The 27,930-nt window shown below is 46.4% G+C and overlaps 2 protein-coding genes across 2 annotated transcripts in view; one reads left to right on the top strand and one right to left on the bottom strand.

Moving 5' to 3' along the window:
* Positions 1-27,930, top strand: part of SUCO (SUN domain containing ossification factor) — a 900,323-nt gene that overhangs the window by 602,277 nt on the left and 270,116 nt on the right. The gene's annotated exons all lie outside the window — the stretch shown is intronic.
* TADA1 (transcriptional adaptor 1) overlaps positions 18,559-27,930 on the bottom strand; it is a 28,183-nt gene continuing 18,811 nt past the window's right edge. The window contains exons 5-8 of the mRNA XM_050963350.1: positions 27,081-27,290; positions 25,337-25,488; positions 21,976-22,138; positions 18,559-21,155 (exon numbers count right to left, since the gene is read on the bottom strand). Of these exons, the coding sequence (XP_050819307.1) occupies positions 21,003-21,155; positions 21,976-22,138; positions 25,337-25,488; positions 27,081-27,290 (678 nt within the window). The 3' untranslated portion in view covers positions 18,559-21,002. The remainder of the gene's footprint in view (positions 21,156-21,975; positions 22,139-25,336; positions 25,489-27,080; positions 27,291-27,930) is intronic.

Below are 27,930 nucleotides of genomic sequence, written 5' to 3'. Positions count from 1 at the left end.
TTGGGGAAAGCAGAGAGCAGCTGGGGGAAAAGTGCACTGAACACTATCCCTACATTTTCAACAGGATTTTCTACTGCCAGATATATCACTGCTGCATGTTACCTGGGAAGAGAGGGAGGGTCTTCTACAGCAATGTGGATTCCGCCCTGGTCCCTGTGCAGCTAGCCTCTGTGCAGCAATGGTCCCCCCACCCCTCGCAGCACAGTGGTGCGGACGCGTTAGCCTGACTGGGACAAGGACCACGGTGGCTCTCCCTATAAACTTGCGCAAGCGCATTGCCCACGCTCTGGCTGAAACTTTTGAAGAGATTACCGAGGCCGATTACAGAGACATGATAGACCAAATCAATGGGCTATTCCACATCTAGGCATGCATGCATGCAGCCATAACTCCCCCCTCTCCTTTCCCAAAACATTTCCATCCTTAAAATAAAAGCTGCTTACCAGGAACCCGCTCCTCTGCTGCTTCTTCACCAACAAGTTCGAGCTGCTGCGACTGGCTAGCTTCCTCCTGGCTTGAGAAGAGCTCCTGGCTGCATGCCTCCTGGGACTCCGGGGTGTCTCCCTCTACCCCAGTAGCCTCACTCTCGGCTTCCTCTACACCCTCCCCCACTTCTCCCTGCTCTGAACTCTCCATCGTGGTCCTCGGATTGGCAGTTGGGTCACACCCAAGTATGGCATCCAGCTCCTTGTAAGGTCATGGGGGCATCTCCTGAGCGGCCGTTTCCCTCACGGGCTTTGCAATAGGCACTCCGCAGCTCCTTTACTTTAACCCTGCACTGCAACACGTCCCGTTCATGGCCCCTTTGCAGCAAGGACTTTGATATCTGCCCATAGGTATCATAATTTCTACAGCTGGAGGGCAGCTGTGACTGCACAGCTTCCTCACCCCAAACACTGATGAGGTCCTGCAACTCGGAATTGTTCCATGCTGGGGCTCGTTTGGGGCGTGGAGGCGTGGTCAGTGATTGATTGATTGATTGCACTCCACACCTGGCTGAGCAAACAGGAAGGGGATTTTTAAAATTCCAGGGGCATTTAAAGGGCGGGGTCACCTGAGCCCAGGGCAGTGGAGTGCAAAACGATGAGCAGAGTGGCTGAAAAGGTATGCTGGGATACCTCCTAATACCCTGGAAGCCAATAAAAGCGCTTTTGGTGGCCGCACTTCATGACCAGCGCTGCATCACCAGCGCTGGAATCGCTACACCCCAAGCAGACCAGGTGTACAGCCAGCGCTGCAGCCAGGGAGTTGCAGCGCTAGATGTGCTTTGCAAGTGTGGACACAGAGTGAGTTGCAGCGCTGTAACCCCATCACCAGCGCTGCAACTCTCCAGTGTAGCCAAGCCCTCACAGAGTAACAGTGTGTCCCCAGAGGAGGCGTTTGGAGAGTCCATGGCTTTGCCAGAGTCTGCTCTTAAGTGCAACTCAAAAGGAGTTTGTTTGAGGCTCAACAAACCAATATTTCCCCGGACAAGGATAGGAATGCAGCTCAGAATAACACCCTGGCTGGGGAAGGAAAGGGTAGATTTTTTTCCTAGAAGGAGGTTTATTGTACAGGGAGCCTCCTGTAGGGGAAAAGAGGTGCGCTGGTGAGATGTGCAAGCAGCTGCTCATGCCTGACAAGTACAGGACAGAGCTGCTGCTGGTAGCTCATGGTTGCCTGTTTGCTGGACGCTTAGGAGTGGAGAGAACCTGCAGACAGGCTCAGACAGAATTTCTATTGGCCTCACATGTTTGAGACAAGTGTAAAATTACTGTAAGAGTTGTATCTTATTTCACAAGTGTAAGAAGATAAAGGGACCAAGCAAGGCACTTTTGCAGCCATTGCCCATCATTAAGGAGGTGTTTGCCAGTTTGTCTGTAGATATTGCAGGGCCTCTACTCAGAATTCCCTGAAATGGAAAGAAATACATACTGGTTGTGGTAGATTCTGCCCCCAGATACCCCGAAACAGTGGCTACTGACCTAATCACTATTTTTAACAGATTAGGTTATCTCAGGGAAATCATGTCAGACCAGGATGCAAATTTCATGTCAGTAGTTTTCAAAAAGTTATGAGAGCTGGGTGGAGGGAGGCATATGTGATGCACTATACCTCAAAATAGCACCCAGTAACAGCCATATTCAGCACTGTTATATGATTCGGATATTTTGTACAAAGTATGCTTTGTAAGGTATTGTTTGAAAAGTTGTGATTTGCTTAAACTCATTATCCTGTTTCAATGTGGGGATCTTCGTTGTATATGAAGTTATGAGATTTTGCTATACATTTGTTACTGAAACATTTTGTGAGTCTGGGAATGTGCACAGACTAGCTCCTCAAAGATAACAAAAGAGTGACCAACACCCAGCCAGGTGTTAAATGACCATCACCAGCTATTCTCCAGCAGAGGAGTTGTAAACAGAGGCAGTTGCTTGAGCACCTACACTATGGGGGCAGGCTAACCCCATGACACAGCAAAGATTTTTCCAGCACTTGGAGAAAATAGAAATAAGGCCAGTGACATCACTTGGCATCTCTCTCCTCCCCCATCTTGACACCTGGAAGCAAAATTGTTTGGAAGACTAGGAGAAGTCTCCTTGAACTGTGGGTGAAGGGATGCACCTAACTAGAAAGCTTTCTAGTTAGTACAAACTGTGAACTGAAAACTGCCTGCAACCTCCAGTAGGGTGAGAAACACTGTGATTCAAATCTTGTTTAGTCTGATAAAGTTTAAGATTTAGAATGAGTATTTAATTTTTATTTCTTATATAACCAACTCTGACCTTTATGCCAACCACTTAAAATCAATATTTCTCTAGTTAATACACTTATTTTGATGTTTAATCCAAACCATTGAGTTTGTCTAAAGTGCTTGGGGGATCTGCTCAGCTTAGAGATGCTGGGGCATGTCCACTACCCTTTGTAGGAGTGGTGAGCTAATTAATGAGCTTGCATTGATCAAGAAGGTCTTGAGCAGTGTAAGATGCATATTTATGGGGTGCAAGGCTGGGGCTGGGAGAATTTGCTGGTCTCCCTGTCATAGTATAATTCCCAATTCTGAACCTTAGCGTCCAAAATATGGGTACTAGCATGAATTCCCCTAAGCTTAATTACCAGCTTAGATCCTGTAGTGCTGCCACCAATCAGGACTTAGAGTAGAGTGCCTGATAAACTCTGGTCTCCCCCAAAACCTTCCCCGGGGACCCCCACGACCCAAATTCCTTGAGTCTCACAACAAACGGGAATAAACCATTTCCCTTCCCCCTCCTCCCCCAGGTGTCCCCTCCCTGGGATCCTGGAGAGATATACAGATTCAAGCTCCGTGAATCTAAACAAAGGGATTCCTCCTTCTCCTTTCTTCCTGCCAGATCTTTTCAGCCCTGGGTATACTAGAAGATCACCGTGATTCAAACTCCTTGAATCACCACACAGAGAGGAATGATACATTCCCCCCTCCTCTTTTCCCTTCACTCAGAGGCAATCTAGATTCAAACTCCATGAATCTAAAACAAAGAGGAAATTCACTTTTCCCTTCTCCCCCCTGCTCTCTTTCCCTTCTCCCCACCAATTCTCTGGTGGGTACAGACTCAGTTCCTTTGAGCCTTAACTAGGAGAAAAAAATCAGACAGGTCTTAAAGCAAAGCTTTTAATAAAAAGAAAGAAAGAAGATAAAAGTTTATCTCTGCAATTTAGATGGTAAAAAGTTACAGGGTCTGTCAGCTTATAGAAACTAGAAAGAAGCCTCCCCCCCAGCAAAATACAATTTAAAATACTTTCAGCAAACTACACATTTGCAAATAAAGGAAAACAAATGAAAAGACTATACCGCCTTTCTACCTTTGTACTCACAAAATTGGAATAGAAGATTAGAGAGCCTGTAGGTACGTGTGGTCACTCTCAGAGCCTAGGGAGAACAAAGCAAAACCCAAAAAACACAAACAAAGGCTTCCCTCCACCGAGATTTGAAAGTATCTTGTCTCCTGATTGGTCCCCTGGTCAGGTGTTTGGTTCCCTGTTTGTTAACCCTTTACAGGTAAAAGAGACATTAACCCTTAACTATCTGTTTATGACACTCCCCCTCTATACGGTTCATGAATGGCTTGGGAGAGCCTTCATGCAATTTAGCTGGGGTGTGCTCTGCACACTAACGGCTGAGTGAACAAAGCCTGTGAGAGTTTGCTGTCCACAGGCTTAGCAGTGTAGGAGACAGCCTGGACAGGAGACTTAAAGGAGGCGCAGGGGTTCAACAGTCCAGGTTGTACCTTAGGGCATGTCACAGAATATAAAGGCCGCTCGCTATCATCCAGAGACTAACTTCTCTAGTGAAAAGATTCAATGGGGCATTGAAGTCTATGCCGTGGATATATGTGACCAGATTAGAGAATAACTGGGATGGGTTACTTCCTTGTTTCTTGTGTACTAGAGAGTAACCCAAAAGTCTATGGGTTGGCCCCCTTTGATCCTCTTTACAGGAGACAGGTGGGGAGGGCCTAGATTTAATTAGCTGCTCTTGGGAGGGTAGTACAGAGGAGACAGGACAGCCCATAGGAGAGTATATCAGTTGTTTTAAAGAGTATTTAAAGGCTATGATGGACTTAGTGCATCAGAACTTTGAAAGGAGTTGGGGGTCTCAGAAAGCTTGGTGTGACAGGCATGCTGGAGAAGGATCTTTTGACATAGGACTTGGCATTAGAGTGATTCAAATGAGGAAGGACACAATGTAAGATTGTTGGGAGGGACCTTTTGAGATGGAGAGAGTGAATGAGGTCACTTACGATGTATGGAAGCTCCATGACAGGGAAGCTGTGCAAACGCTACATGTCAATAGATTGAACGCTTAAGAGGAAAGAAAGAAGGTGGTGAATGTGATTGCTGCTAATGAGGGAAATTTATTGCCCCTTTAGTTGATTTGGTGAGGGAGGGTAAGGAAGAGACTCCCCTGGATTACACGGAGATTTGGGAGAGTTTGAACTGAACCCAAAAGCAGGAGATGTTGACCCCCTTGAAATACCACAGGAAGGTATTTTCCAGCCCGCTGGGCTTAACTAACAAAACAGAGCACTACACTGAAATTACAGAGCTATGTCCTGCCACTAGTAGAGCATACCATGCCAAAGGAGAAATGCAAAGACAGATTCAGGGGGAGGTGGAAAGCATGATAGATATGGGGGTGCTTGCGAAACGCCCCATGGCATCTCCTGTTGTGATACCTAAAATGGATAAAACCATGAGAGAGATTTTAGAAGGGTAAAAACCATCACCCAATCTGACCCCACAGCCTGGATAGAGAACCTACTGGATCTGTCAGGGGATGAAAAATTCATAAGTACTCGATATTTGACTTGCAAGATTGGCAAATTCCCTTAGATGTGGATGCCCAGGAAAAGTCAGTTTGCCTAGCTGAATCTGGCCTATATGAGTTTAATGTTATGCCTTTTGGATTAGTTAATGCAGGAGCTACCTGTCAGAGGCTTGTCAGTGAAATGCTGCAGGGTTTGCAGACCTACGCAGGCCCTGGCATAGACAACTCTACTATCTCTAGCAACTTCTGGCAAGACCACTTGAACCATATGGCAATCTAATTGCAGAGGCTTAGAGAAGCCAACCTCACTGCCAAAGTGACCAAATGCAAGGGGTGGGGGGAAGGGGGAGAACTGAGGAAGTTTATTTGGGCACAGCATGGGCCGTGGGTTGGTTCGTCTGGAGCCTTTAAAAGTAGAAGCCATTTGAAATTGGCCTGCCCCACAAACCAACAAGCAGGTTCAACAACCCTTTATTGGCCTGGCCAGTTCTTATCCAACGTTTATAAAGGGATTTAGTGACATTGTGGCCCCTATAAGAGACCTTACAAAAAAAAGGAGGAAGCCAGACAGGGTGGTATGGACTCCAGCCTGTGAGAATGGCTTCAAGGACATGTCTTCTTGAGTAAAAGACTGGCCCCCCAGTGAACAGAACAATGTTGTCATTGGGCAGGAATGTTATGCCATAGTATGGGCTGTTAAGCAATTTAAACCTTAGTTGTACAATCAACTTAACATTCTGACAACCACTTCCCACTGATATGGCTGCACCGAGGTAAAGGCACCAATTCCAAATTATTATCCTGGAGGCTAGCTCTGCAAGACTGACATGGAAATAATCCATATCAAGGGGGAAGAAAAGGTAGTGTCAAGAAGAGGGACACCCTGAGGGATATTCAGGAATGTTGGTGACACCCCTTCATACACCATTTTTGCACTGGAAAATGTGATGCTGGCAAACCAGGTGCCAGCTCATGCCAAGGCTCCCCATGTCTGAACTAAACATTGACAAATACATGGCTGGAATGAGTCCGGCTCACCTGTGTGTTAGCATTGCTAAAATACCTCTTAGAGTTATGAAAATGTGCATAATGTTATAGACTTCATTGAATGCTTGCAAACTGAGGCCTGCATTAATCTCACTTAAAACTTCGGTAGCCTGCGTGATAAGGTACTATTTAAGTGTTTGCATTGTAAGCCTCCATAGCAGTGGAAGTCACTAGAGAGGAGAGAGACATTAGTGTGAAATGCTCTCCTCCCATCTCCCCACCCCCCACCCGTCCTGGTGAGTTATCCCAATCCCCTGGAATAACACAAGGGAAACAAGGAAGAAAAAATCAATCAGGTTCTCTAAAAAAAAAAAAAAAAATCTTTTAATAAAAGGAAGGAAAAAGTAAATAATTATCTCTGTAACTTCAAGATGTAAATATTACAGGGTCCTATAGCTTACAGACATCAGAAAGAGACTTTCCCCCCAGTACCAATACAAATCAGAATATTCCCAGCAACTACACATATAAAAGTTAACCAGCCAGTACCACAATTGCAAATAGAGTAAAAACAATCAAAAACCTAAACCGCCTGTTTTTACTTACTATATGAAAAGAAACTTAGAGAGCCTGTAGTAATGTCTGGTCTCTCTCAGACCCTCCGAGAGAAGAACACACAACACACAAAGAACGCACACAAAAGCTTTCCTCTGCCCAAATTTAAAAGTATCTTGTCTTCTGATTGGTCTTCTGGCCAGGTGTCCAGTTCCCTGTTTGTAACCCTTTACAGGTACAAGAGACATTAACCCTTAACAATCTGCTTATGAGTAAGTGGCTGGTCCTTTGAATATTGTTGTGATTCTTGGTGTACGGGACCATCTATCACAAATGCAGGCCTGCCTAGGTGACAGGACAGATCAGAGTGACTCCATGTTAAGGATGTTATAGTGCCTGAGGAGTTCACACTTGATCATGGGGTGATTAAATCTAAGTATAGAGCTCACAGCCTATTAGGGTTTGTGCCCTGTTTCCTGACAGTCTGCACTGAGGTAGGTGTCCACACTCTGGAGTCACTGCAGGACAGCTTGACAAGGATGGCTCAATACTCCAAGGCTTCCCCTCCCCGGTCCCACCAGATCAAATCCTGGCTGGGCCTAACTAATTTTGCTGTGACATGATTGTAGTCACATCCATGGTATTTACTGCAGGGAGATTTTTCAGGTAAACCTTGAAACCCAGGTTTTCCATGGGCTTGAAAACCCCGTGACCTTTAGATAAAGAGAAGGTGTTCACCTCAATGACCTTTGTCAACATTTCTCCCAGTGCTGTGCTGTCCTACTTTACAGATGGGAGCCTTCCTGCAACAATGCAGCAATAGTTCCTCAGCCACGCTATATAGGAGCACCGGGCTGGTGGCACCAACCCCTCTCCATGGAAAGGATTTGGGTTCAGCTCCCATATGCTGTTTATCTGCTTTCCTGCCTTCTACCCCCAACCCCCACCCCAGTGAGATATTGACACAACCCTCCTGAAGTGACAGCACAGTGGGCCTCAGCCTGAGACTGTATTTCCTTTCCATTGACTCCTCATCGGTGTCTGTGGGGGACACTGCTCATAGCACCTGTCTTCTCCCCGCCAGCCCTAAGCCCAGCCTGGCTTCCCTCAATGGCTCGGACAGGACAACCCCTCTGCCAGCGGAGGTACTACTGAGGCTGTTTCCAGCACTGGTGCTAGCAGGTAGGTCAGCCTGTGGCATGTTGTTGGAGGGATGGGGAGCAGTTCCCCTCTGGCTCATGGACTAACTGGGCAGCTAGCTAAGAAGACGATCCCCCCTGGGTTTGGTGGTGATCTCCCCATAATGGATGTGGGGAAAGGTACAGCCAGGGCTTCCTATTTCTGTGGGAGTTCAGGAAATGGAGCCTCAGGTTCTCCCCCACTAAAGCTCTTAGGACTCTAGTCTGTGCATGTAGGCACTGGTCGGAAGAGATGCCAGGAAAGTGCGTGGGAACAACATGACTCCCTCCCAGAGAGGCAGACGCACAAGGTGAATCCCCTCTGAGGCTGCTGCCATGGAAACTGCAGGCCCACCCACAGCAGGGCAGCTCCCTGAGTGAGCTGCAGAAAGTTCAGCCCCTGGCTTCAACCACGTCCCCATTTCCAGAAAGGGGGGGGGGGGGGTTACAGCGACGTAGCTGAAGCAATAGTTCTCTTGCTGTAAAACTCTAGTGGAGGCAACGGACCTGCAGTTTTTACAGTAAAGTAGCTAGGGGAGATAAGCACTGTTAATTACCCACCTCTGGTTGGCCTTAGAATAAAACTACACTGCCTTGTTCCCACTGGGCTTCTACAGCAGGATGGCTGACAGAGACCCCTTGGCCAAGGGTCCCTTGTTCTTTGCAAACAACTCATCTCAGACCTGACAAACGCACTACACCAACCCCATGTTATACCGTTACATCCCATAATGCTTTATAGAAATATGCTTATGAGTGTAAATATGACATAACTGGAATATGTTTTATGCTAGATATGCCATGTAACGTATCTTTGCAAAGGTTGTGTTGTACTGAATGTATTCATCCTGTTTGTATGCATGTATCATTTTTATATCTGAAGTTATGTGCATTGGCTCTATGCTTGTATTTTAAGTGTTTGCTGTAGGAAGCACATCAGACAGATTTTGTCAACATGGTGTGAAGGATTTATTCAAATAATTGGGAGCGCTTAGCTAACAATGGACAAAGCACATCTGAGCTTTCCTAGGAACGTTCAAACTAACATGTAAACAATGGCGTCGGCTTGCAAAAAGCTGAATCATTCATAGACATATGACTTGCTCAGGTGGCTAGAGACCCTATCTTGTGGCTGTGATGTGACGCAAGAGAGAGAATATAAGAGGCCCTGGAACTCCCTCCATTTTGTCTTCAGCTGGATCAGAAGATAGCCTCTCTACCCCAAAAAGATGCCTGAAAGAAACTGGATCAAAGGACAGTAACTATGGGGGTATGAGTGATTGCTGGATTATTGGAACATCTCTGAGGGTGAGATTTACCTGCATTTAGTTTCCTACTGTATTAGGCTTAGACTTGTGTGTTTTTGTTTTCTTTTGCTTGGTAATTCACTTTGTTCTGTCTGTTATTACTTGGAACCACATAAATCCTACTTTTTATATTTAATAAAACCACTTTTTGCTTATTAATTGATCCAGAGTATGTAATTAATACCTGGGGGAGCAAACAGCTGTACATCTCTCTCTATCAGTGTTACAGAGGGCAAACAGTTTGAGTTTACCCTGTGTGAGCTTTATACAGAGTAAAACGGATTCATTTGGGGTTTGGATCCCATTGGGATCTGGGTGCTAGAGACAGTAGCACTTTCTAAGCCATTTTCAAATAAGTCTGCTTCTTTTGGGGGACATGGTTCAGACCTGGGTCCATGTTTGTAGCAGGCTGGCGTGTCTGGCTCAACATGACAGAGTACTGAAGTCCCAAGCTGCCAGGGAAAATGGGCTCAGAGGTAGCCTCAGCACATCAAGTGGCAATCCCAAGGGGGTTTCTGTGACCCAACCCATCACACATGTTTTATGGACTTTTCATCCATTAAGAATGTACAAAATATCTACAGAAAGCTTGTAACTTGTCAAGGTTCATAAATGGGAGAGATGTATGTATGTATATAATTTAAGGAATAATGTATTTATGGACTTGGAATAAAACTTAGTCACCAGAAGATAATGTGTCTTGGTGATGGCCCAAGCAGGCAGGAGGCAGCTCTCACCCCACTGTGTTTAGCCAGTGATGGAGTGCAAGACTCAGTGATCTAGCATTTTCAGTGGAAAACCATCTGACAGTTGCAATCAAAACCACTTGGAGATGAAAAGAACATTACAACAGGTAGAATCACCCTGTCTCTGAATAAATACAGATGTTCAGTGTAATGGAGGGTAGGGAAAGCACACCGTATCCTTTCACTGAGGAGACATCGGTGGTGGGGGGTGCGAAGATATTCTCATGAAAGTTTGGAACCTGGTAAGCCAGCGAGCTCTGAAAAAGACTGGATTTTGAGGGGGCAGCTGAGGAGAAACAATTTCTTAGATAGGAAAGGGAACTATTAATAAGTGTACACCCTATTTTGCATTTTGTGATTCTGGTTGGCATTGTGATGTTTCCCTCTCACCTCTGGGAGGCAGAGGTGGAACTCAGCTGGGTTCTGCTTTCAGTCCTAGAGGTCAGTTTGCTTCAGTTTACAAGGCAAAGGGCGAGAGACTCAGCTAAAAACAAGAAGTTAAGTAGAGATTTGCTTTCACATTGCCCTAAAGGTCAGTTGTGTTGACAAGAGGGTTTTCGCAGTTCCCCTGCACAAAGGGCAGGTGAAATGGGTAACACTTTCTGCAATTTCATCTTAGCAGTTTCCACCCCCAAAACATAACATTTTGGCTTCACAATCATGATTTTTCTCCTGTTTTCACAGTGAACCAACTTGGCTTGAAAACCAGCTCACCAAACACGGCCCTATTTCAGCCTGAAATATTCAGAAAAACAAAGCCAGCTTTGACTTGACAACAAAAAGCAGAAATGGTCACATTTTGAGTTCTGTGACACACATTTCATAGTTGAAGGCCAGAAGTGCTCATTACGATCAGTTAGTCTTGACCTTAACACAGGAGGACATAGGATTTAACCCAGGGATTCCTGCAACAAGCCCCAGAGCTTCTGGCTGAGCTACAGCACATTTTTTAGGAAGATGTCCAGTCCTGATGTAAAGGCGCCAAATGATGGAACACCAGCTGCATCGCTAGTAAATTGTTCCAGTTAATATTTCAGTATTCCTCAATGAACTGACCAGAGAAAGAACCAGTCTATGCTTCTGCTGCCCTACTATTAACAAACAGGCCCTGTATTCTAGCTCATTCTCAACATTTTACAATCCAGGTTTTGAAACCAAAACACGACACCTTCACACCCCAGCCCACAGGAATACAAGAGAAGGGAAGTCCCAGAGCTAATTCCTAGAAGTTATTACAATTTACAACGTGTGCTCTGGCGCCAGCTGTTGGCCATTTATAGCCACTACATGGAGAGCACAGCGTGGGAGACCGGGCAGAAAGAGCCATTTGGGCTTCTTTGGCAAGTTTGACACTGAAAAGGGGAGGGTGGGAGACACAGGGGGCAGCATCTCACTGTCCTGTCCTAAAAGTTGTATCATGCTCACACTGACTGTCAGATCTGAAGCAATTTCTGCCAGCTCACATTGGCAGGAACCTTGGCAATTTTTTGCCTTGCTCTGCAGCATGGGTCACCTGCTGGGTTCCCTGGCCATATCTCACCTAATCAATGCCCTGCCCTTGCAGGGGCCTTGGAGCACCCAATCGCTCCTGTTTTCTGCCTGCAGCCACAATAGTTTAGTCTCCTGAGGACTAAAGTCTTTGGGCTCAATGTAGGGGTATCTGGGAGAAGTGTGATGAATGGCCTGTGATAGACAGAAGATTAGCCCAGATGATCTAATGGTCCTGTAAGTGGTGTACTCACCACCCATAGAACCCTCTTGGGTCAGAGTGTGATGCTCCTCTCCTGTGCCTCCTGCTGGCCATCTGCTTTTTGCCAGGACTTCCGTGGCCCAGCCCTCCAGCCAAAACAAAGTTCTGTCCCCTTCCAGGGGAACAAGCAATCCAACTGCAAGTCCAAGCTAAATATCCAAAAAATAATTCTTCCATAGCTGCTTGGGAGTGCTTTTCCTCAGGGGCTGGCAGGAGAACCTAGGCCCACGTGCTACTCTGGGTTCTGACCCAGGAACCATGTACTATGGAGCTAAGTCTGCTTCTTCAGCCATGCTGCTCTTTTCCTGGCTGCTTCCTACCTCTAAGCCTCCTTTACTGCTTCCCCACAGCATATGCTTAACACAGCTTCCCTTTGATTCTCAGGCCTCTCCCATCGCTGCTGAACTACTCAGTCTTCCACTCCACTAAAGTGATTTTACTGACCTCAGGGCCTGAGCTGTGGGGCTGGCTGGGCTTGGCTCTCCGCTCCAAGTGGTGCAACCTCCAGGGTTACATCACTGCTCAGGTTTGGCCCCACCCCCTTGACTGGACCAAATTTGTGTGAGTGGAGTTGTGACCTAGTTTGTGGGTTTGCAGGGCCACCCACTCAAATCCGACCTACCTGGAGTCCCGTTGTCATGACCCTGGGCCAAAAGTGAATGATGCTGGGACCCCAGAGGTTGCAGGGCCTGGAGCAGGGAGCGAGCCCAGCCAGCCTTATGGGACAAGGAGCCACAGAAGCTGCCATGTGACCCTTTGGGTCCTAAGCCTTAGGTTGAGAAACCCTGATTCCCCTGCACTGTGGCAGAACTAAGTATACCTAATCCATCCCTGACAGGTGCTTGTCTCTCCATTCACTCTAATATAAGATTTCCACTGTTATCACCGCTAGAATTATCCAGTCTGATATAGAGCTTCTACTATTACCCTTAGAGCCTATTCAATCAGCCATACTTTCAGGAGAGGGGACTGTATCAGTGACTCTGAAAAAGACTTACGGGCCATAGTAGGTAACCAAACAAACATTGTAACTTCATCAGGGCAAACTTTTCATTATATGTCTGTCCAGTGTCTTGGACAATGGGATCCAGCTCTATGGAGAGGGTGCCTAGGTGCCACCCACCCCCGCAGATAAATAATAACGATCTCCTAGTTTGATGCTGTGGGAAAAAATTACTAGTCTGATCACTGGCTGTATAAGCAGGGGAACAGGGTGTAGGAATAGGGAGATGATATTTCTTTGAATACAGCACTGGATAGCGCATCATGTCTATGCTCACAAAGGAAAAAATTGAGAGGGTTTAGAGAAGAGCTACAAGGATGATTTGTGGTCTGGAAAACAAGCCTTACAGCAGAGACTGAAGGAGCTCAATCTGTTATAGCAAAGAGGAGTTTAAGAGATGGCTGTATTACCGTCTACAACAGGGGTCAGCAAACTATGACACGTGTGCCAAAGACAGCGAGCTGATTTTTAATGGCACACTGCTGGGGTCCCAGCCCCAAACCCAGGCCGGCAGCAGGCTGGGCAGGGCCAGCGGCCAGGACCCCCGGCAGGCAGCAGAGTGCCATTAAAAATCCTGCCCGGCCCAGCCTGCTCTTCTCTGCCCCCCGACCACTGCTCTCTCCTGTGGGGGCAGGGGCAGAAGCTAGGTCCTGCCAGCTGCTGCTGCAGGGCAGCCTCCACTGGCAGCCAAGCTCTCACCTCCCCTCCCTCTTCCCTCAGCGTGCTGGGTTCCTGCCCCTCCTCCTCTCCCTCCCTGCCACCAAACAGCTGATGGCCCTGGAGAGGGATGGGGAGAAGCAGAGCGGGAACCACAGCCGCAGTGTGCTAGTGCTCCGGAGAAGAGGTGGGGACGGGGCCTTGGGGAAGGAGGATGGAATCAGGGCATATCGCCTCCAGCCCCCTGCTGTAAGCCACTCAGGACAGGGGGCTGGGAGCATACCCACAACTCCAGCCTACAGCCCCAGCCCCCTGCCCTGACTCCCGAACCCCCACGTACACTCCCAGCCCTCTGCCCTGAGCCCTGCACCCCCCAGGTCCGTGACCTGACCCGACCCTGCACCCCCCTCACACACACCCGGCCCCCTGCCCTGACCCCTGACGCATATCCAACTCCTCCACACTCCATGCCGGCTCCTGCATCCCCCTCACATACCCAGCCCCCCCACCTCATGTCCTGACTCTTGCACCTCCCACATCCCCACCCCGAGCACCAAACGGAAGCTGCTGCACCCCTCCCCAGCACATTCCCACTTGCACCTCTCACACCAAATGGGACTGCCCAGGTAAGCGCTCCACATCCAAGCCTCCTGCCCCAACCCTGAGCCCCCTCCCTCATTCTAGCTCCTGGCCAGACCCTACATCCCAACCCCCAGCCCACTCCTTCACCCCCAGCCCTGTGCTCAGTGCATCCCCACCCTCAGCTCAGTGCAGAGAGAAAGGAAAAGAATGGGCTAAAACTGGAAGAAGGTAGGTACCTGCTCCATGTGGGCAGGGCCAGGACCCCAGACTGGCAGCAGGCTGAGTGGAGCCGGCAGCCGGGCCCCTGGCTGGCAGGAGCCAGCAGACTAAACCCCATTCCAGCAGTAGGCTGAGCCCCGCACTGCTGGTCTGGGGTCCCAGCCGCCGGTCCCATTCAGCCCACTGCTGGTCTGGGGTTCTGGCTGCCAGCCCCTTGCCAGACAGGGTCCTGGCTGCAGGTCTCGCTCAGCCCGCTGCCGGCCAAGGTGAATGGAACCCCAAGCTGGCAGTCGGCTGAGCGGGCCAGCGGCGTAAGATCAGCATTTTAATTTAATTTTAAATGAAGCTTCTTAAACATTTTGAAAACCTTGTTTACTTTACATATGACAATAGTTTAGTTATATAATATATAGACTTCTAGAGGAGACCTTCTAAAAAAAGTTAAAATGTATTATCGGCATGCGAAACCTTAAATTAAAGTGAATAAATGAAGACTTGGCACAGCACTTCCAAAAAGGTTGCCGACCCCTGGTCTACAACAAGATATCTGATTTTAGGCATCTTTTTAGTCTAGCAGGCAAAGGCTGGAAGCTGAAGTTAAAAAAAATTCAAATTGAAACTAAGAAACATTCACCACAAAGATAGTTAGCCATTAGAAGATATTCTGATGGGATGTGGTATATAAAGGCACTGTTACTTGGAGTTTTTCAAACAGAGATTGGATATCTTTTAAAAAGATACATGCCTCGCTCAACCAGAAGTTATCAAGTTCCTGTACTGTGTGACAGAATAATTCCCTTTTTGGCAGAAATTACTAAGTGACATCCTCTGGCCTGTATTATGCAAGAAATGAGACAATGATCAGAATGGTCTCATCTGCCTTATCATTTAGTGTTACAAAAAATTAATTACAGACTTACACAATGCAGTTATAGTAATGCTTCATTATACCCCTAGAACTTTAATTCTGCTCTCTGTTGTAACCACCATGCCCTGACCCCACAAGACTCTGACCTCTGCTATGGAAAGTGACTAAGGATGTAGGCACAAGGCAAGGCTACTTATACTTTGTATAATGTTGCATACTCTATTGTGAGAGAGTAGATCTGGATAAGGTTATGACATTTACTTCTTTGACCTCTGTTGTTAACTACACACACACACACACACTCTCTCTCACTCTCTCCCCCTCTTCCTCCCCCCCCCCCCCCGATTTGTTTGCAGTGTTGGTATAGGCGTGTCAGTGCCAGGATATGAGAGACACAAGGTGAGTGGGATTTTATCTTCTTAAGCCAACTTTGATTGGTGAAAGAGACAAGCCTTCTAGCTCCACGTGTCTGAAGAAGTGCTCTGGAGAGCTCAAAACTGTGTGTGTCTCACCAAAGTTGGTCCAATAAAAAGATATTACCTCCTCCACCTTTTCTCTCCCCGTCTGAGTTGATATTCCTGGCGCAATGACAAACAAGGACCCATTAGAAAATTAGCCACATTATTAGACGTTTTGATTGCAAACTCAATTTCAAAACTGAAAGCAATTTCAAGACAGGAAGCTCAATTGTGGAGTAGCAACAAAAATTCAGCCTGGAGGGACTTGGAGCAGTGCAAATCAAAGTCCTGCTGCACAAGGGGTCAGTGTGTGGGACACAGAAGTACTCCGTCTTTGCTTTTTCTTCAAGACCTCTTTCCGCAAGGGTGTCTGGGTGTGTTGTGTGGGAGGCATTACCTTAGGGGTGTGTTTCCTGCATTACATAAGTTTGTGGTTTGGCTTCTGGTAATGCTAACATTCTTCTTAGGGATACAAAGGGAGAGCCTTCCTGAAGGTTTCATTACTTTCTAATGTTCAAGTTCTGGCTATTAAGCAGCAGCCTTAGCAAAGCTTTTGGGAAGTGAATAGTGTAGTTGGCACAGAGATGAGAGCCACTAAACCTGGAGGGACCTTTATCCAGCCTTCACAACTGAGTCACTGTGTGACCTGGGACAAGTCACTTAACCTCTATCTGCCCCATTCTCCACCACTGGTAGCGGGGGGATAACACTGTGGAAAGCGCTGTTGGGGCTAAGTATGATCATTCCTCGCTCTCTTCAGCATTATTCATGGGATTTGAACTAGCAGGACTTCAGTCTGTCATACTTGCTTAAAAAGGCAGCAAACATCACCACTTGTGGCCCCTGTGAAAAAGCTGGTGTGGGTTTGACTTTGCGTTAAGACTCCTCACAACCAAGAGAATCAAGCTCAATATCATTTTCTTGAGACATTTTTCTTTTAAGCAGCATGGCTGAATCGTAGTTCACCCTCCCCCCATATCATGGGCGCCTTGTAGAAGTTAAAATCAAAACGGATTAAAATTTGGCTTTGCTGGACAACTGGCTTCCTCTCAGCGCGGGCTTTGGCTCTCTTTGAGCATTACTGTGGATAGGTTAAGATATGAGTAAGACTCATACTTAAAAAAAACAAAAAAAACAAAAAAAAAACCCAAGGGAATTTTGTTTTTGATTGTGTTTTTATGCAAGATCTCAGTCCTACATATTCCTTTCTTTGCTGGGTAATCTTGACTAAGTGCTCTAAAGGCCTGCATAGTCATGTGATGACTGTTACGGCATTGTGAGCACCATCTCTCCCTCCCTCTGTCTTCAGGGAAGGGGTTGCAAAGTGCTAGATTTAGGTATTCTGTCAAGAAAGCAGCAGCATCTTCATCTGTAGGCCCTGCTGGTATGTGGGTTGGTCCCAGTTTCCGTTAGCCAGGGGAGGGATAAGCGGCTCTTTGAATCTTTGCCAGTCTCTGCCATCTAGTAGAAGTGAGAGAATTGATCAGGGCACAGAAATCTGGAAGCAGCAGCTTGAATCCCACTTTTGGCTGCCATTTGATTTAAGATTTTTATTTCTGTAGTAAATTGCCGACAGTCTTCTTCTAAAGTTAGTGTTACATGTGGCATTTCCCAGCTCCTGCAATGAGATAGGAAGTGTGAACGTGAACACACAGCCCCAGAACAGCCTAGACTATGGACAAAGAAACAGCCTCTTTCCCCAACCTCCCTGAAGATGCTGGCTGTGCAATCTATGAGTTGGGATGGAGTCTCACTGCTTGGGGGATGGGGATTGGGACAGCACAGAATATCAGGAGGTGGGCACAAGGCAGTGGAGGAAGCCAAATGGTGCTACGGGCAGCAAGTGGCTGTTTCTAAATGGTGGAGAGCAAAATGGTCTTCCTCAGAATAGCTCCAAGGCACAGGAGCTACTTTCTCTCAAGAGTACCTGCTCTCCAGTGTTAGGCCCAACTTTCCTCCCACAAGGCTCTAGCTTCCCTCTCCACTTATAAATTAAACCTCATGCTTAAAACTTCCTCCTTCGTGTCTTGTACATTCTAACCTTTAAACACACCATGATGCAGATGAATCTATGAAAATGATTTTGCATTTATTACAGCAACACAGCAGCATTCTGATATGCTAGAGTCCTGTGTGAAGAGGTGACCAAATGACATTCAGTACAAAAAGTGGTGGGCAAAGAAACAAATTTGACCTTTGGGCCTTCCCTCAGAGGTAGCCAAAAGACCATTGGGTTCCCAACCAATCAAGTGCCATTTTGATCCACATTCTTGAAATTTGGGAAATTCCTTTGTTATGGGCTGCTGATGAGAGAAATAACCCCAAATTTGACAACTGTCATAAGTCACAACAAAAGTCACCACTAACAGTTCCGAGACACGATAGTTTGCTTCTTCCAAGGGTGGTCACATCGAGTACATAACTTCCAATTTGGAAAAACTATACTGCTCAAGGTCACCTGTTCCATTTATTGGATACTAGCCAGGCAATTGCTGATGGTGAATGAATGTGCCAGTGCTGACAGCCAAGTCTGCCCAAATGATAGACTACTGTCAACTAGTGGCACTAGCTACTCACCCCAACACCGTCCAAGAGAATGCCCTTGTGGGTGACCCCTGTCACAACCAAACCAAGGAGGAGGGGCCACAGGGGGAGGAAGGGCCAGTATGGAGGCAGGGCTATGGGGATGTGCCACAGGTACTGTAATAAAATAATACCATGTAGTTGTTCTATAGCGCTTTTCATCAGTAGATTTAAAATTCTGTTACAGAAAGGTGGTCAGTACCATCACCTCCATTTTACAGATGGGGAAAATGGAGGCATTTCCTTAATCCAGCCCAGTGAGGCAAGTTTCCTTCAACGCCTTTTCTTTTACATTGAATAGATTACACAGCACTGGAGAATAAATGGTTCTGCACAGCATATACATGGCATGCTCTTCATACAAACACACACAAATGCATATTATATTTCAACACTAAGGCATTTTATTTAAAAATGTATGACGTTTTAGAGGCTGCTTATTTAAATTTCTAGCAAACACACAATGTTTTCATTCCATATCAAAGCATTATGACTAGCTGGGAAATCCCTCACCCCCACCCCAAAGCCAGTAGTACATCAGGTGCCCTGCTGATCTCACTAGTATATATTGTAAGTATTATAGTTCAGTCTTGGTTATAAGAATTGCCTTCTAAAACTAGTGGATTTCAAACTGGTGGGGTTTAAGGCTCATTTTGCTACATATGCCTGAAGAAAGAAAAAATGGGTGCTGGGAAAGGGCGGGGGTGGGGAATCTGTGTCCTCTCCCAGATTCCACATATGCTCAGACTCTGCTGCACTTTAGGAGGCTGTGGAGCTGCTATTGCAGGGTCCTTGCTACTAGTGACCAAGTGCTTTACCAGGTCCCTCATGCTGCTTCTTCCTCCTGGAATTGGCTTCATAACCCACTAGGGTCCTTCTCATCCTGGGCCACTGGATACAAACTGCAGTCTCCACCTTACTACCCCTCACACCATCATACATGGTACACTTCCACACCTCCCTTCCCCCGGGAAGCTTCAGAAAAACAGGAAGTACCAACCAATGGGGAGCCATCTTGCTACATTAGTGATCCTCCAGAACCATAACCTATTGTTTGTTATGGGGATTCCCTGGAAGCATAGGCAAACTGATAGGTCAGTGATTGGGTGGGAGGGATCTGAGCCCCTCATCAATTATAGGGAAGACAGTCAGAGGAGAGAAGGAGACGGGCTCTGTGTTTTGAGTACTCTAGGGAAACAAATTACAGCTGCCCCAGTACAAGCGTGTTCTGAGGAGAGGAAAATGAGTGGGTACAGGGAGCCCTTTAACGTCCGTCTACAGGGGAGCTGGAGGTGTAATTTCCAGTTTGAGCAGACATACCTGTGCTAGCTCTGACTGAGTTAGCACGCTAGACACAGAAGTGTAGCAACTGCCGCTGCATGAGTGGCTAGCCATCCTGACTACAATCCCACCTGAGATGCTAGGTACATACGTGGGGCGGTGTGACTTCTATTTTTAGTGCACTGGTGCACGGATGTTTCCTCGAGCTGGAAATTACACCTTCCAGTTCCAGTGTAGACATCCCCTCAGCCTTCCCTCCTAGCACTGCATTACAGGAAGCCGCCATAGTCCAGTTTTCTGAATGGGTAAAACAGCACTGATTTGGGTTTATTGGGCTATAGCCCCAAACACAGTCCAGTCTTGCCACCAGTTTGAAAGACTGGCTCTATACTTCAGTGAGTTTTAAACAGCTTTCCCCTCTCAGCATAGAAATCACAGGCCCTTTCATTTGGGTGTCACAGTCTCATAGTCCAGATCCAGAAGTGGACATTGCCAGGGTATAAATGGAGGGTCCACATTGGCACTATACTCATCTTCACCTGGGTGTCTTGACTCCCCAGAAGTCCAATCCAGCTCCCAATGAAATAAAGAGAAAGACTTGCACTGAGCTCATGGAGAGCTGGATCAAGCCCTGGGTACTAAGAGACACTGCTTTTCCAACTTCATACATGTTCTGAACATACCTTGATAAGCTATATACTAGTGTGATTACACCACAGGCACTCTCAGAGAACAGCCTTTTCTGCCACAGCAGAGCACCTGCACTTTGGGCCTGCCCCAAAGCCCACTGACCTTCCTGGGCTTTGGATCTGCCCTTTTGACAAGTGCAACATTCCATACTCCTTCCACCTCTTTCTGTAGTCTGTGCCTCCTCCACCACTGGACAAGGGCAGGATCTGGGTTCTCCCTGGTGACACTGACTGGGCGCAGAGAGGGAGAACGCATGACAACCATTCTGGCAGTGGGGAGCAGACTTCTCCCCTTCACAGGGAAGTCCTAGTTACACCAAAGGAAAAGTATTTTGCCACAGGCATGTTTCTTCACCTGGATTTTAAGCACAGTGGTTCAGGCTGCAACCCGGACAATCATCGGCGAGTGTGGCAAATAGTCATAAACTCTTGTCAGGTCCTCTATGGAAGCAGGCTGTTTGCCAGCACAGATCCATCACACCCACTAAATAAAAATGTGGATCAGTCTTCTTTTAAAAATAAATGGTTCCTTCTCCCCCTGCCACTCCCATTTTTCCCTACACACGACACAAAGTCTAACTTCCATTCCTTTTCAAATGCAGTTGGAGCAGTGCAGCCCCAAGCAGTCAGAGTAACCCAGAGTTGGGCTGACTCTACAGCTTCATGGTAGCAAACAAGATGTACTACCCTTGGGTCACATTTCCATAGGAAAAGGTTACACATATTACACATTTCTGCCTTGAAATGCTGACACAATGATGCAAGATTTGACAGTTTTCGTAACGGCACAGCTGAGGAGACCCTGCTGCCGAGTTCACAAAATGACAGCCTGTCTCGACGCCGGCCATCCTCACTTTAGCACAGCAGCAGTCCTTCCTTGGCTGCCAAGCGCTGGCGATGGATTTTGTCTTGCTGCAGCTCCTCGTGGTTTGGATGCCAAAGTTTCGTGATGATTCTCTCAATGTTTAGAGCGTAGACAGTGTGTGCTGGAACAACTTCCCTGTGCACCTGGGGGGGCGGGGGTTACACGTTAGAAAACATTGCTAGCCAGATGCTATCATGCTCACTCCCCCCATTTCTAAAATAAGATGTATCTAGTGCATTTATTATAACTATATAGTAAGCTGATGAGCGGGATCTCAGGGGCAACAAAAAGATTAGGCTTGTTGCTTTGTTTCTAACTTGCCAATATTTACCTACACCCAGAAGAGACCACCTGCACTGAAGCCACCCACTCAGGATAAGCATAGGGAAATAGATGGTGCTTGCACCATGCTCATAAAGATCAAATTCAGGAAGCCAATTCCAGAGTCAAGCATCCTCCTGCTGAGAATGCCTGATCTCACAAGCCCCAAGCCATGCAAACCCAGGGAGGGACAGCTTGGGCAGCCCAGCTGGTAATAAATACCTGCATGGAACACAGAGATTTATATGGCAACTCAGTGTGCTGTATTTCTGCCAGAATCTCCATCAATCGAATGCAGGGAGGGGGGGCCATGACCACCTGTAACCCCATAGTGCATAATCCCAAGGTGAGAACCTATGATCTAATGCATAATGTGCTTGCATCTATGAGGCGACATTTACACAGCTGAAGGGGCCAATCCAGAGTCCCTGCCTAATACGCTGGGCAGCTCCACGCATAGCCACAGATTTAAGAAGAAAACAAGGAAACAGCTTGTTTAAATGAACAGGCAGTGGAGAGGGAGTGAAATCGGGTCAGTCTCCAAGTACATAATACAGAGCAGACACAATTATCTCCTACTAGCAGTCTCTGCTCAGGAAAGCATCTCTCCAAGCCATGCCGCAATGGAACGTGAATGGTTACCTGTAATGCCTCAAAAAGGTCATACATGTTCACAGGAGGGAGAGTAGCTGGTAAAGTATTCCCAGAACATGCTAAGAGGAGAGCCGCCTGCTGCTCAGCATCATCAGGAGCGGGGTGGGAGGCTAGATTCTGACCTGCAGAAGGTGCCACGCAGGTAGGAGGACTGTAAAGAGAAGGACATTAAAGACATTCCAGTCAATAAAAAAGCACCCACCTTGGGAAATATCAGGGCAATAGCTTGGCTCCTGAACTTTATTCTTCACTCAGAGCTGGCTCAGGCCTTGTCTGGATACGAACGTTGCACTAGTTTCACTAAAAATCAGCTTTTAAAAGGGACTGAGTTAAAATGGCGCAAAGTTGTGTGGCCACACTTAAACTGGTTTACATTTCTTTTAACTTGGTCACTTTATTGCAGACAGACTGCTGGCATTCTTACATAACTAATCTCCAGCCAGACACAGCCAAGGCTGTGTCTACACTAGGTAAAGAGTTGCACAAACTAAAAACAAATACGTATTGGTTAAACTATGTACCTGTTGCAACTCTTCAAATGGTAAAATCCCATTGCTCACCAGCAGCCAAAGACAGCATGCTTACTCCTAAGCATAAACACGCCGGATACTGCACTGCAGTTTGGATTTCAGAGATTACAAGAGACAAGATGTGTTCTGGAGATTAGCTATTAAAAAGACCTTGATATCTCAGGACTGAAAATATAAAGGAGCCCGCTCTGGCCCACGTGTCTGGCAGAGACAAGGCAGGAACAAAGAAAGTCTTCATCTGCAAGGTGCTAAAGGTAAAACCTAAAAGTTAACCTGAAGCTCTCGGACTGTGGCTGACCTCTGTGCTCTCAAGCCGGAGCAGTCCTAGTCCTATTTTTGGCCCCCTACCACCCTGAAGTTGAAGGAATTTACATATGCAAAACTCATCACTTGTATGCGCAAGTGATGGACTCCGCCCTGCTCCCAGCAGAACAAAAACCAAACCAAATTAAACCAAACAGCCGACCGATCAGAAGAGGAGCAAAACAAAGCAGAGTGGCACAGCAGTTCAGTGCCCCAGACAACTGCCCGGCTCACCCACCCCTGGAACTGCCTCTGCTCCCAAGGCACGCTGGCGCTGTGCACCACTCTCACCAGCTTCTGCTCCAAGTGTGTGTGCAATTTTCTGACCTCACTTTCAGCAAAAAGCACACAGAGCACAGCAAAGAGAAAAATATAAATTATTTAAAAGACCTTAACATAATTTTCCCTTGGAGGAGAAAAAAAGGGAGTCCCACATCTGACAGATGCTAGTTATGTTACTTTGTGCACTTCTGGAAAGTGCTCAGAAAGCACAGTGATGAGGGAGATATAAGATTGGAATGGAATACAAACAAACACTGGATGCTGGGTCCACCCCAAGGGGCTAGCTCTGGTTTCTTACTAATGCTTCCTAAGGAAGCAATAACTGACCAATTAATCAGACTCCCAAATTTCCGCTTTCTAAACTACTGGACTGTCCCCGCCCTTCAGGAGGGTAGCACAAACTGATCGGGGATTCTGTGGGTTACCATCCATGGCCTGCACCTCTGGCAATTCCAATCTCTCTGTCATCACAAGCTGCATGCTCTATTTACTGTAGTAGAGAGAGCCTAGAGCATTAGGCCTGGTGCAAGACGTGAGGCCTGAGCCAGAGGTTGTGAACCAAAGTCAGGAGATGTACTGAAGTAAATGCCTGTAAGTTCAGGGTCCTGTACATGGACTTGGCACAGGCACTGCTAACAATGCTAAAACACACTGAATATATAAACACATTCCAGCACTGGCATGTCCCTGCAGCTTCTAGCTGGAGGGGCTGGGGGCTTCGTGCACTACCCATGCTCTCAGGTGCCGCACCCACAACTCCCACTGGCTGCGGTTCCCAGCCAATGGGAGCTGTGGAGTCTGAGCTCAGGGCAGTGCAGGAAGCCCACCGGCCTTCCCTCACCCTAGGAGCTGCAGGAATACGCGGAGCTGGGTAGGGAGCCTGCCAGCCCCGCCAACCCTCCCCAAACCAGCACCAGCGGGGGTCCTGGGCTGCGTGCTGCCTGCCTCGCCCCCAGAACCAGCGGAGGCCCAAGTTTTAGTTAGGGGGATATAGTCCAACTCATGGACAGATCACGTGCTGTGAATTTTTGTTTACTGCCCATGACCTGACCGTGACTTTTATTAAAAATAGCTGTGACTAAAACATAGCCTTAGTTACAGATCATCAAGCCTGTACCCTGGGACCAGTGTATAATTAGTCCAAAAATACAATTCAATACATTATCCAATCCAATTTAAATGTCTCCAGTAATGGGCTTTCCTCCCTTCCTTTAGCAGTTAACATACAGAAAGGGTTTTGAGATCCCTGGATGAAAGGTACCTTCAGATGTGCACAGCATTATCAGGGCTTGAAAAATCCATTTGCCAGAAGGGAGCAGGAAATTTTCCCTGTGGAGAGGGAGTGGGATAGTGGGAGAAGCATAATCTTCTGCAGAATTTACTCTTTCATGCAAAACAAAAACAAACAAAAAACCACTCCTTATGCTGAGAAGATAACCTTCCAGATATGAATTGTACAGTCTTCCTGAGTCTGCAGACAGATGCAAGATTACTGCTGCTCATAGCCTTCCCAAGAGGCTGCAGCAGGAGACTGAAATCAATATCATTGCTGACAATTTTACTGCTGACCAAGAGAGTTCTGCACAGTAGCCATGAGCCAGCATCTCTGTCAATTCCACATGGTGGCTGTCTGGGAAAAGCAATAAAGGTAGACATTGGAGTTATCCACATGGGAGTAGGACCCAAAGAAAGGCTCGGGAAGTGGTAGAGCCAGGAGAGCAGGGAAGGGAAATAGTGGCCCAACCCCTTCGCTATTCTTCACAAGTCAGATGACCATTGGGGGCATCTTATCTCATCTTAAGGTTTTATACAGATGCCCAGGTGAAAGCTGTTTCTCCCTTCCAGCAGCCAGAAATAGTTGGAATGTGGTGAGTAAGAGTCTATGTGCTTCAAATCAAACACTCGCCTACTAACCAGAGGCTTATATGAAAAAATGAGTCCTCAGATTGTATCTAGAGAGAACACCCAAGAAGGAATTCCAGCATCTTCCTAGCAGATGAGGACGGTGGCAAGGGGCACAGACTTCTTGCCAGGGCATTTTATACTAAAACCCAAGTCCTTCCCCTCTGCCCAGTAGGGATAGTCCTCTGGCACATCTGAAGTTTCTGAATATTAAATATTACCACCAAGTTTTCTCCTGGGGTTTTAAAAAATGGATCAGTATGCTCCGTCTCCTACACCAACTACTCATTGACTATGTTTAGAACAAGGTAGCTCCATGACAGCTCACTTACCATTCAATTAGATTATTATAGGCAACAACACTGTTCTTCAGGTAAGGCTGTGGGTTAACATTGCTTCCGAAGGCGTATTTGAAATGACCATCTCTCAGGCGATAGGCTTTCCTCCTGGATACTACAGATGCCAGGATATCCTTAAGGTGATTCTGTAATGACAAACCTTACTTTTACCATTTGTGCAGCATGCTCTCAAAACTTTACAGTATTGTCACATAGGCCTGTTTATCCCTTCCACCTAGATACTGCTGCAATCAGTACATCAAAAATGCCATTGGTCATATATAGAGACAGTGTTTCATAACTATTGATTTTAGTCTATTAACAGGTGGATTCTGTTATATGGATAGTTTTCATTATTAGAGGCACAAACTGGCAACGTTATTTTAAAGGAAGTGCATTCAGTAGAGGATGATACAAATAGCATCCCCCTGCATCACATATCTGGAAAAGGATGTATTTTATAGTTTTGTACTGAATCTGAAAAAAATCAATCAATCAATCAAGATAGCCCTGAAAAAACAACAGATCTCCAACCCAGATAAAAATCCTAGTTCCTCCGGAGGGTAACCCAACCAAAACAAAGCCAGCGTGCTGATTTACTTGCTATCACATGTTCATGTGTTTCTCTTCCTGATTTATTTCTGCAAACCAGTAGGATACCAAACTTCACAGGAGCCTGCCCTCAGACAGCAGGATTGGTGTAAATTTCATTACCCTATTTGTACACAAAGCAGAACAAGCACAGTAAACAGAGTGTGTGCACTTGCCTGTGAACTGAAACTTGCAGCTCTCATTTGAGCTCTCCTGGTACCAACCTTAAAAATGTCTCTTAAATGTCAGGAAATTCCCACCATTAACTAGCACACTATGGTAGAGGACAAGAAAGGGTTTCATAATCAGCATCGGACAGTGCATGGGAATATTGCACTTAAAGCTGTTCTGAAAGCCACACTATGCTTTTATTAAGGGCTGGTCTTACTTCTGAGGTGAAACTGCTGGAGAGGGTGTGAGGGGGTGGAAAGAACAAGCAGAAAGTTGCTCCCACATCTGGTCATATTGACGGATCGAGAGATCAGACTGGCCTCTGAATCTGCTGTGTAAGCCCCCAGAAGCACAAGTCCTAAGTAGTTGCTTGCAGTGCTTGGACCTGATCTTGAGAGATGCTAATCGCCATAACTCCCACAGAAAACAATGGGAATTGCATGTAATCAGCACTTCCGGTTTGGGTATTATACGATTTATCTACTTTGCTTGAGCTTCAACAGCAGACAAGTTTTACAACAGCTTGATGTGCCTAAAAAGGGACTGTTCAAAACTAATCCTATGGCCTCTGGATATAAATTTGGAGTACAAGCTGCTGCTAGGAATGGAATATACATTTTAAAAATCCATCATAGTTAAAGAAATATTTTAGTTTAAAAGCTGAAGGTCCAACTTTTCAAACTCAGCTTCTAAAACTGTGCCTACAATTTTTCACTCTGAGCGTCTGCAAATTATATTTTTGTATGCTGAATCCAAGATCCTTTATGTGTGCCAAGACTCTCATCTGAAGAGCTGCAGGAATAACTTTCAGTGCCAGTTTGGGAGGCCCCTTTGAAACACATGGCATGGATTCTCATAAGTCACCTGTAAATATAGTGAAGCTATTTTCCTCTCACACACTGTAGTGCCCCGCCATATACAAAGCCTTTTGTTGGTAGCATAATCAAAACCACATCATTGGTTTGTCTTTTCTAACCTGCACAGCATAGACAATAGCCGTCACTGCCTCTTCGGTGACATTGTCCAGCCCGTGCTCATATGCAGTCACTATCATCCTTCCTTCTAGCTGGCCCCGTGTGGGAAGCATCATTGTATGGGAACACAACTTCAAATCATCATCTTCTTGAGGATCCTTTGCCACAAACTGCTGGGCTCCAGACAATGGATTCTGAGGCTGGAATCGGTGCTGTCAGACAAATACACTTTTCATTTAAAAACTACTAATTCCAGCACTGAATACAGCTTTCAGGGGAGTTGTGAAATTGAGGTTCTGAATTTAGATGGTCATTAAACACGGCACTTATCATAAGAGAATAGAGATTTTAAGCATAGCAGCCTAGCTGAGTTCCAACTTCGGTTATTATATTCTGCCTGTCTTAAATTTACCTGAAACAAGGTGAGTGAAGGAATATCTTTTATGGAACCCACTTCTGTTGGTGAGAGAGAAACTTTCAAGCCACACAGAACTTGAAAGTTTGTCTCTCTCATCAACAGAAGTTGGTCCAATAAAAGATATGACCTTACCCACCTTGTCTTTCTAATATCGTGGGACCGACACGACTACAACTATACTTCAATTTACCTTACCTCATTGCTGCGTGCTGCTAAACAGCTGGGTGTTCCCCCTCAGAAGTAGCTGGTTTTTAGTCATCCCAAAATATCAGATGTCATCCCAAAATATCAGATGCTTTAATTAGTTAATATTTGTAAAGACATCCTCGGATAGAGGGGGTTATAAAAGCTTTATACAAAACTACAAAGAATAACCATATATCTAACCAACATTTATTTAAATCTGATGGAAAAATTACCACCACTAATGAGTG

The sequence above is a fragment of the Gopherus flavomarginatus genome, chromosome 7 (assembly GCF_025201925.1).
Source record: "Gopherus flavomarginatus isolate rGopFla2 chromosome 7, rGopFla2.mat.asm, whole genome shotgun sequence".
Classification (NCBI taxonomy): Eukaryota; Metazoa; Chordata; order Testudines; family Testudinidae; genus Gopherus; species Gopherus flavomarginatus.
The sequence above is the reverse complement of the archived record's forward strand: the minus strand, read 5'-3'. Positions and strand labels throughout refer to the sequence as shown.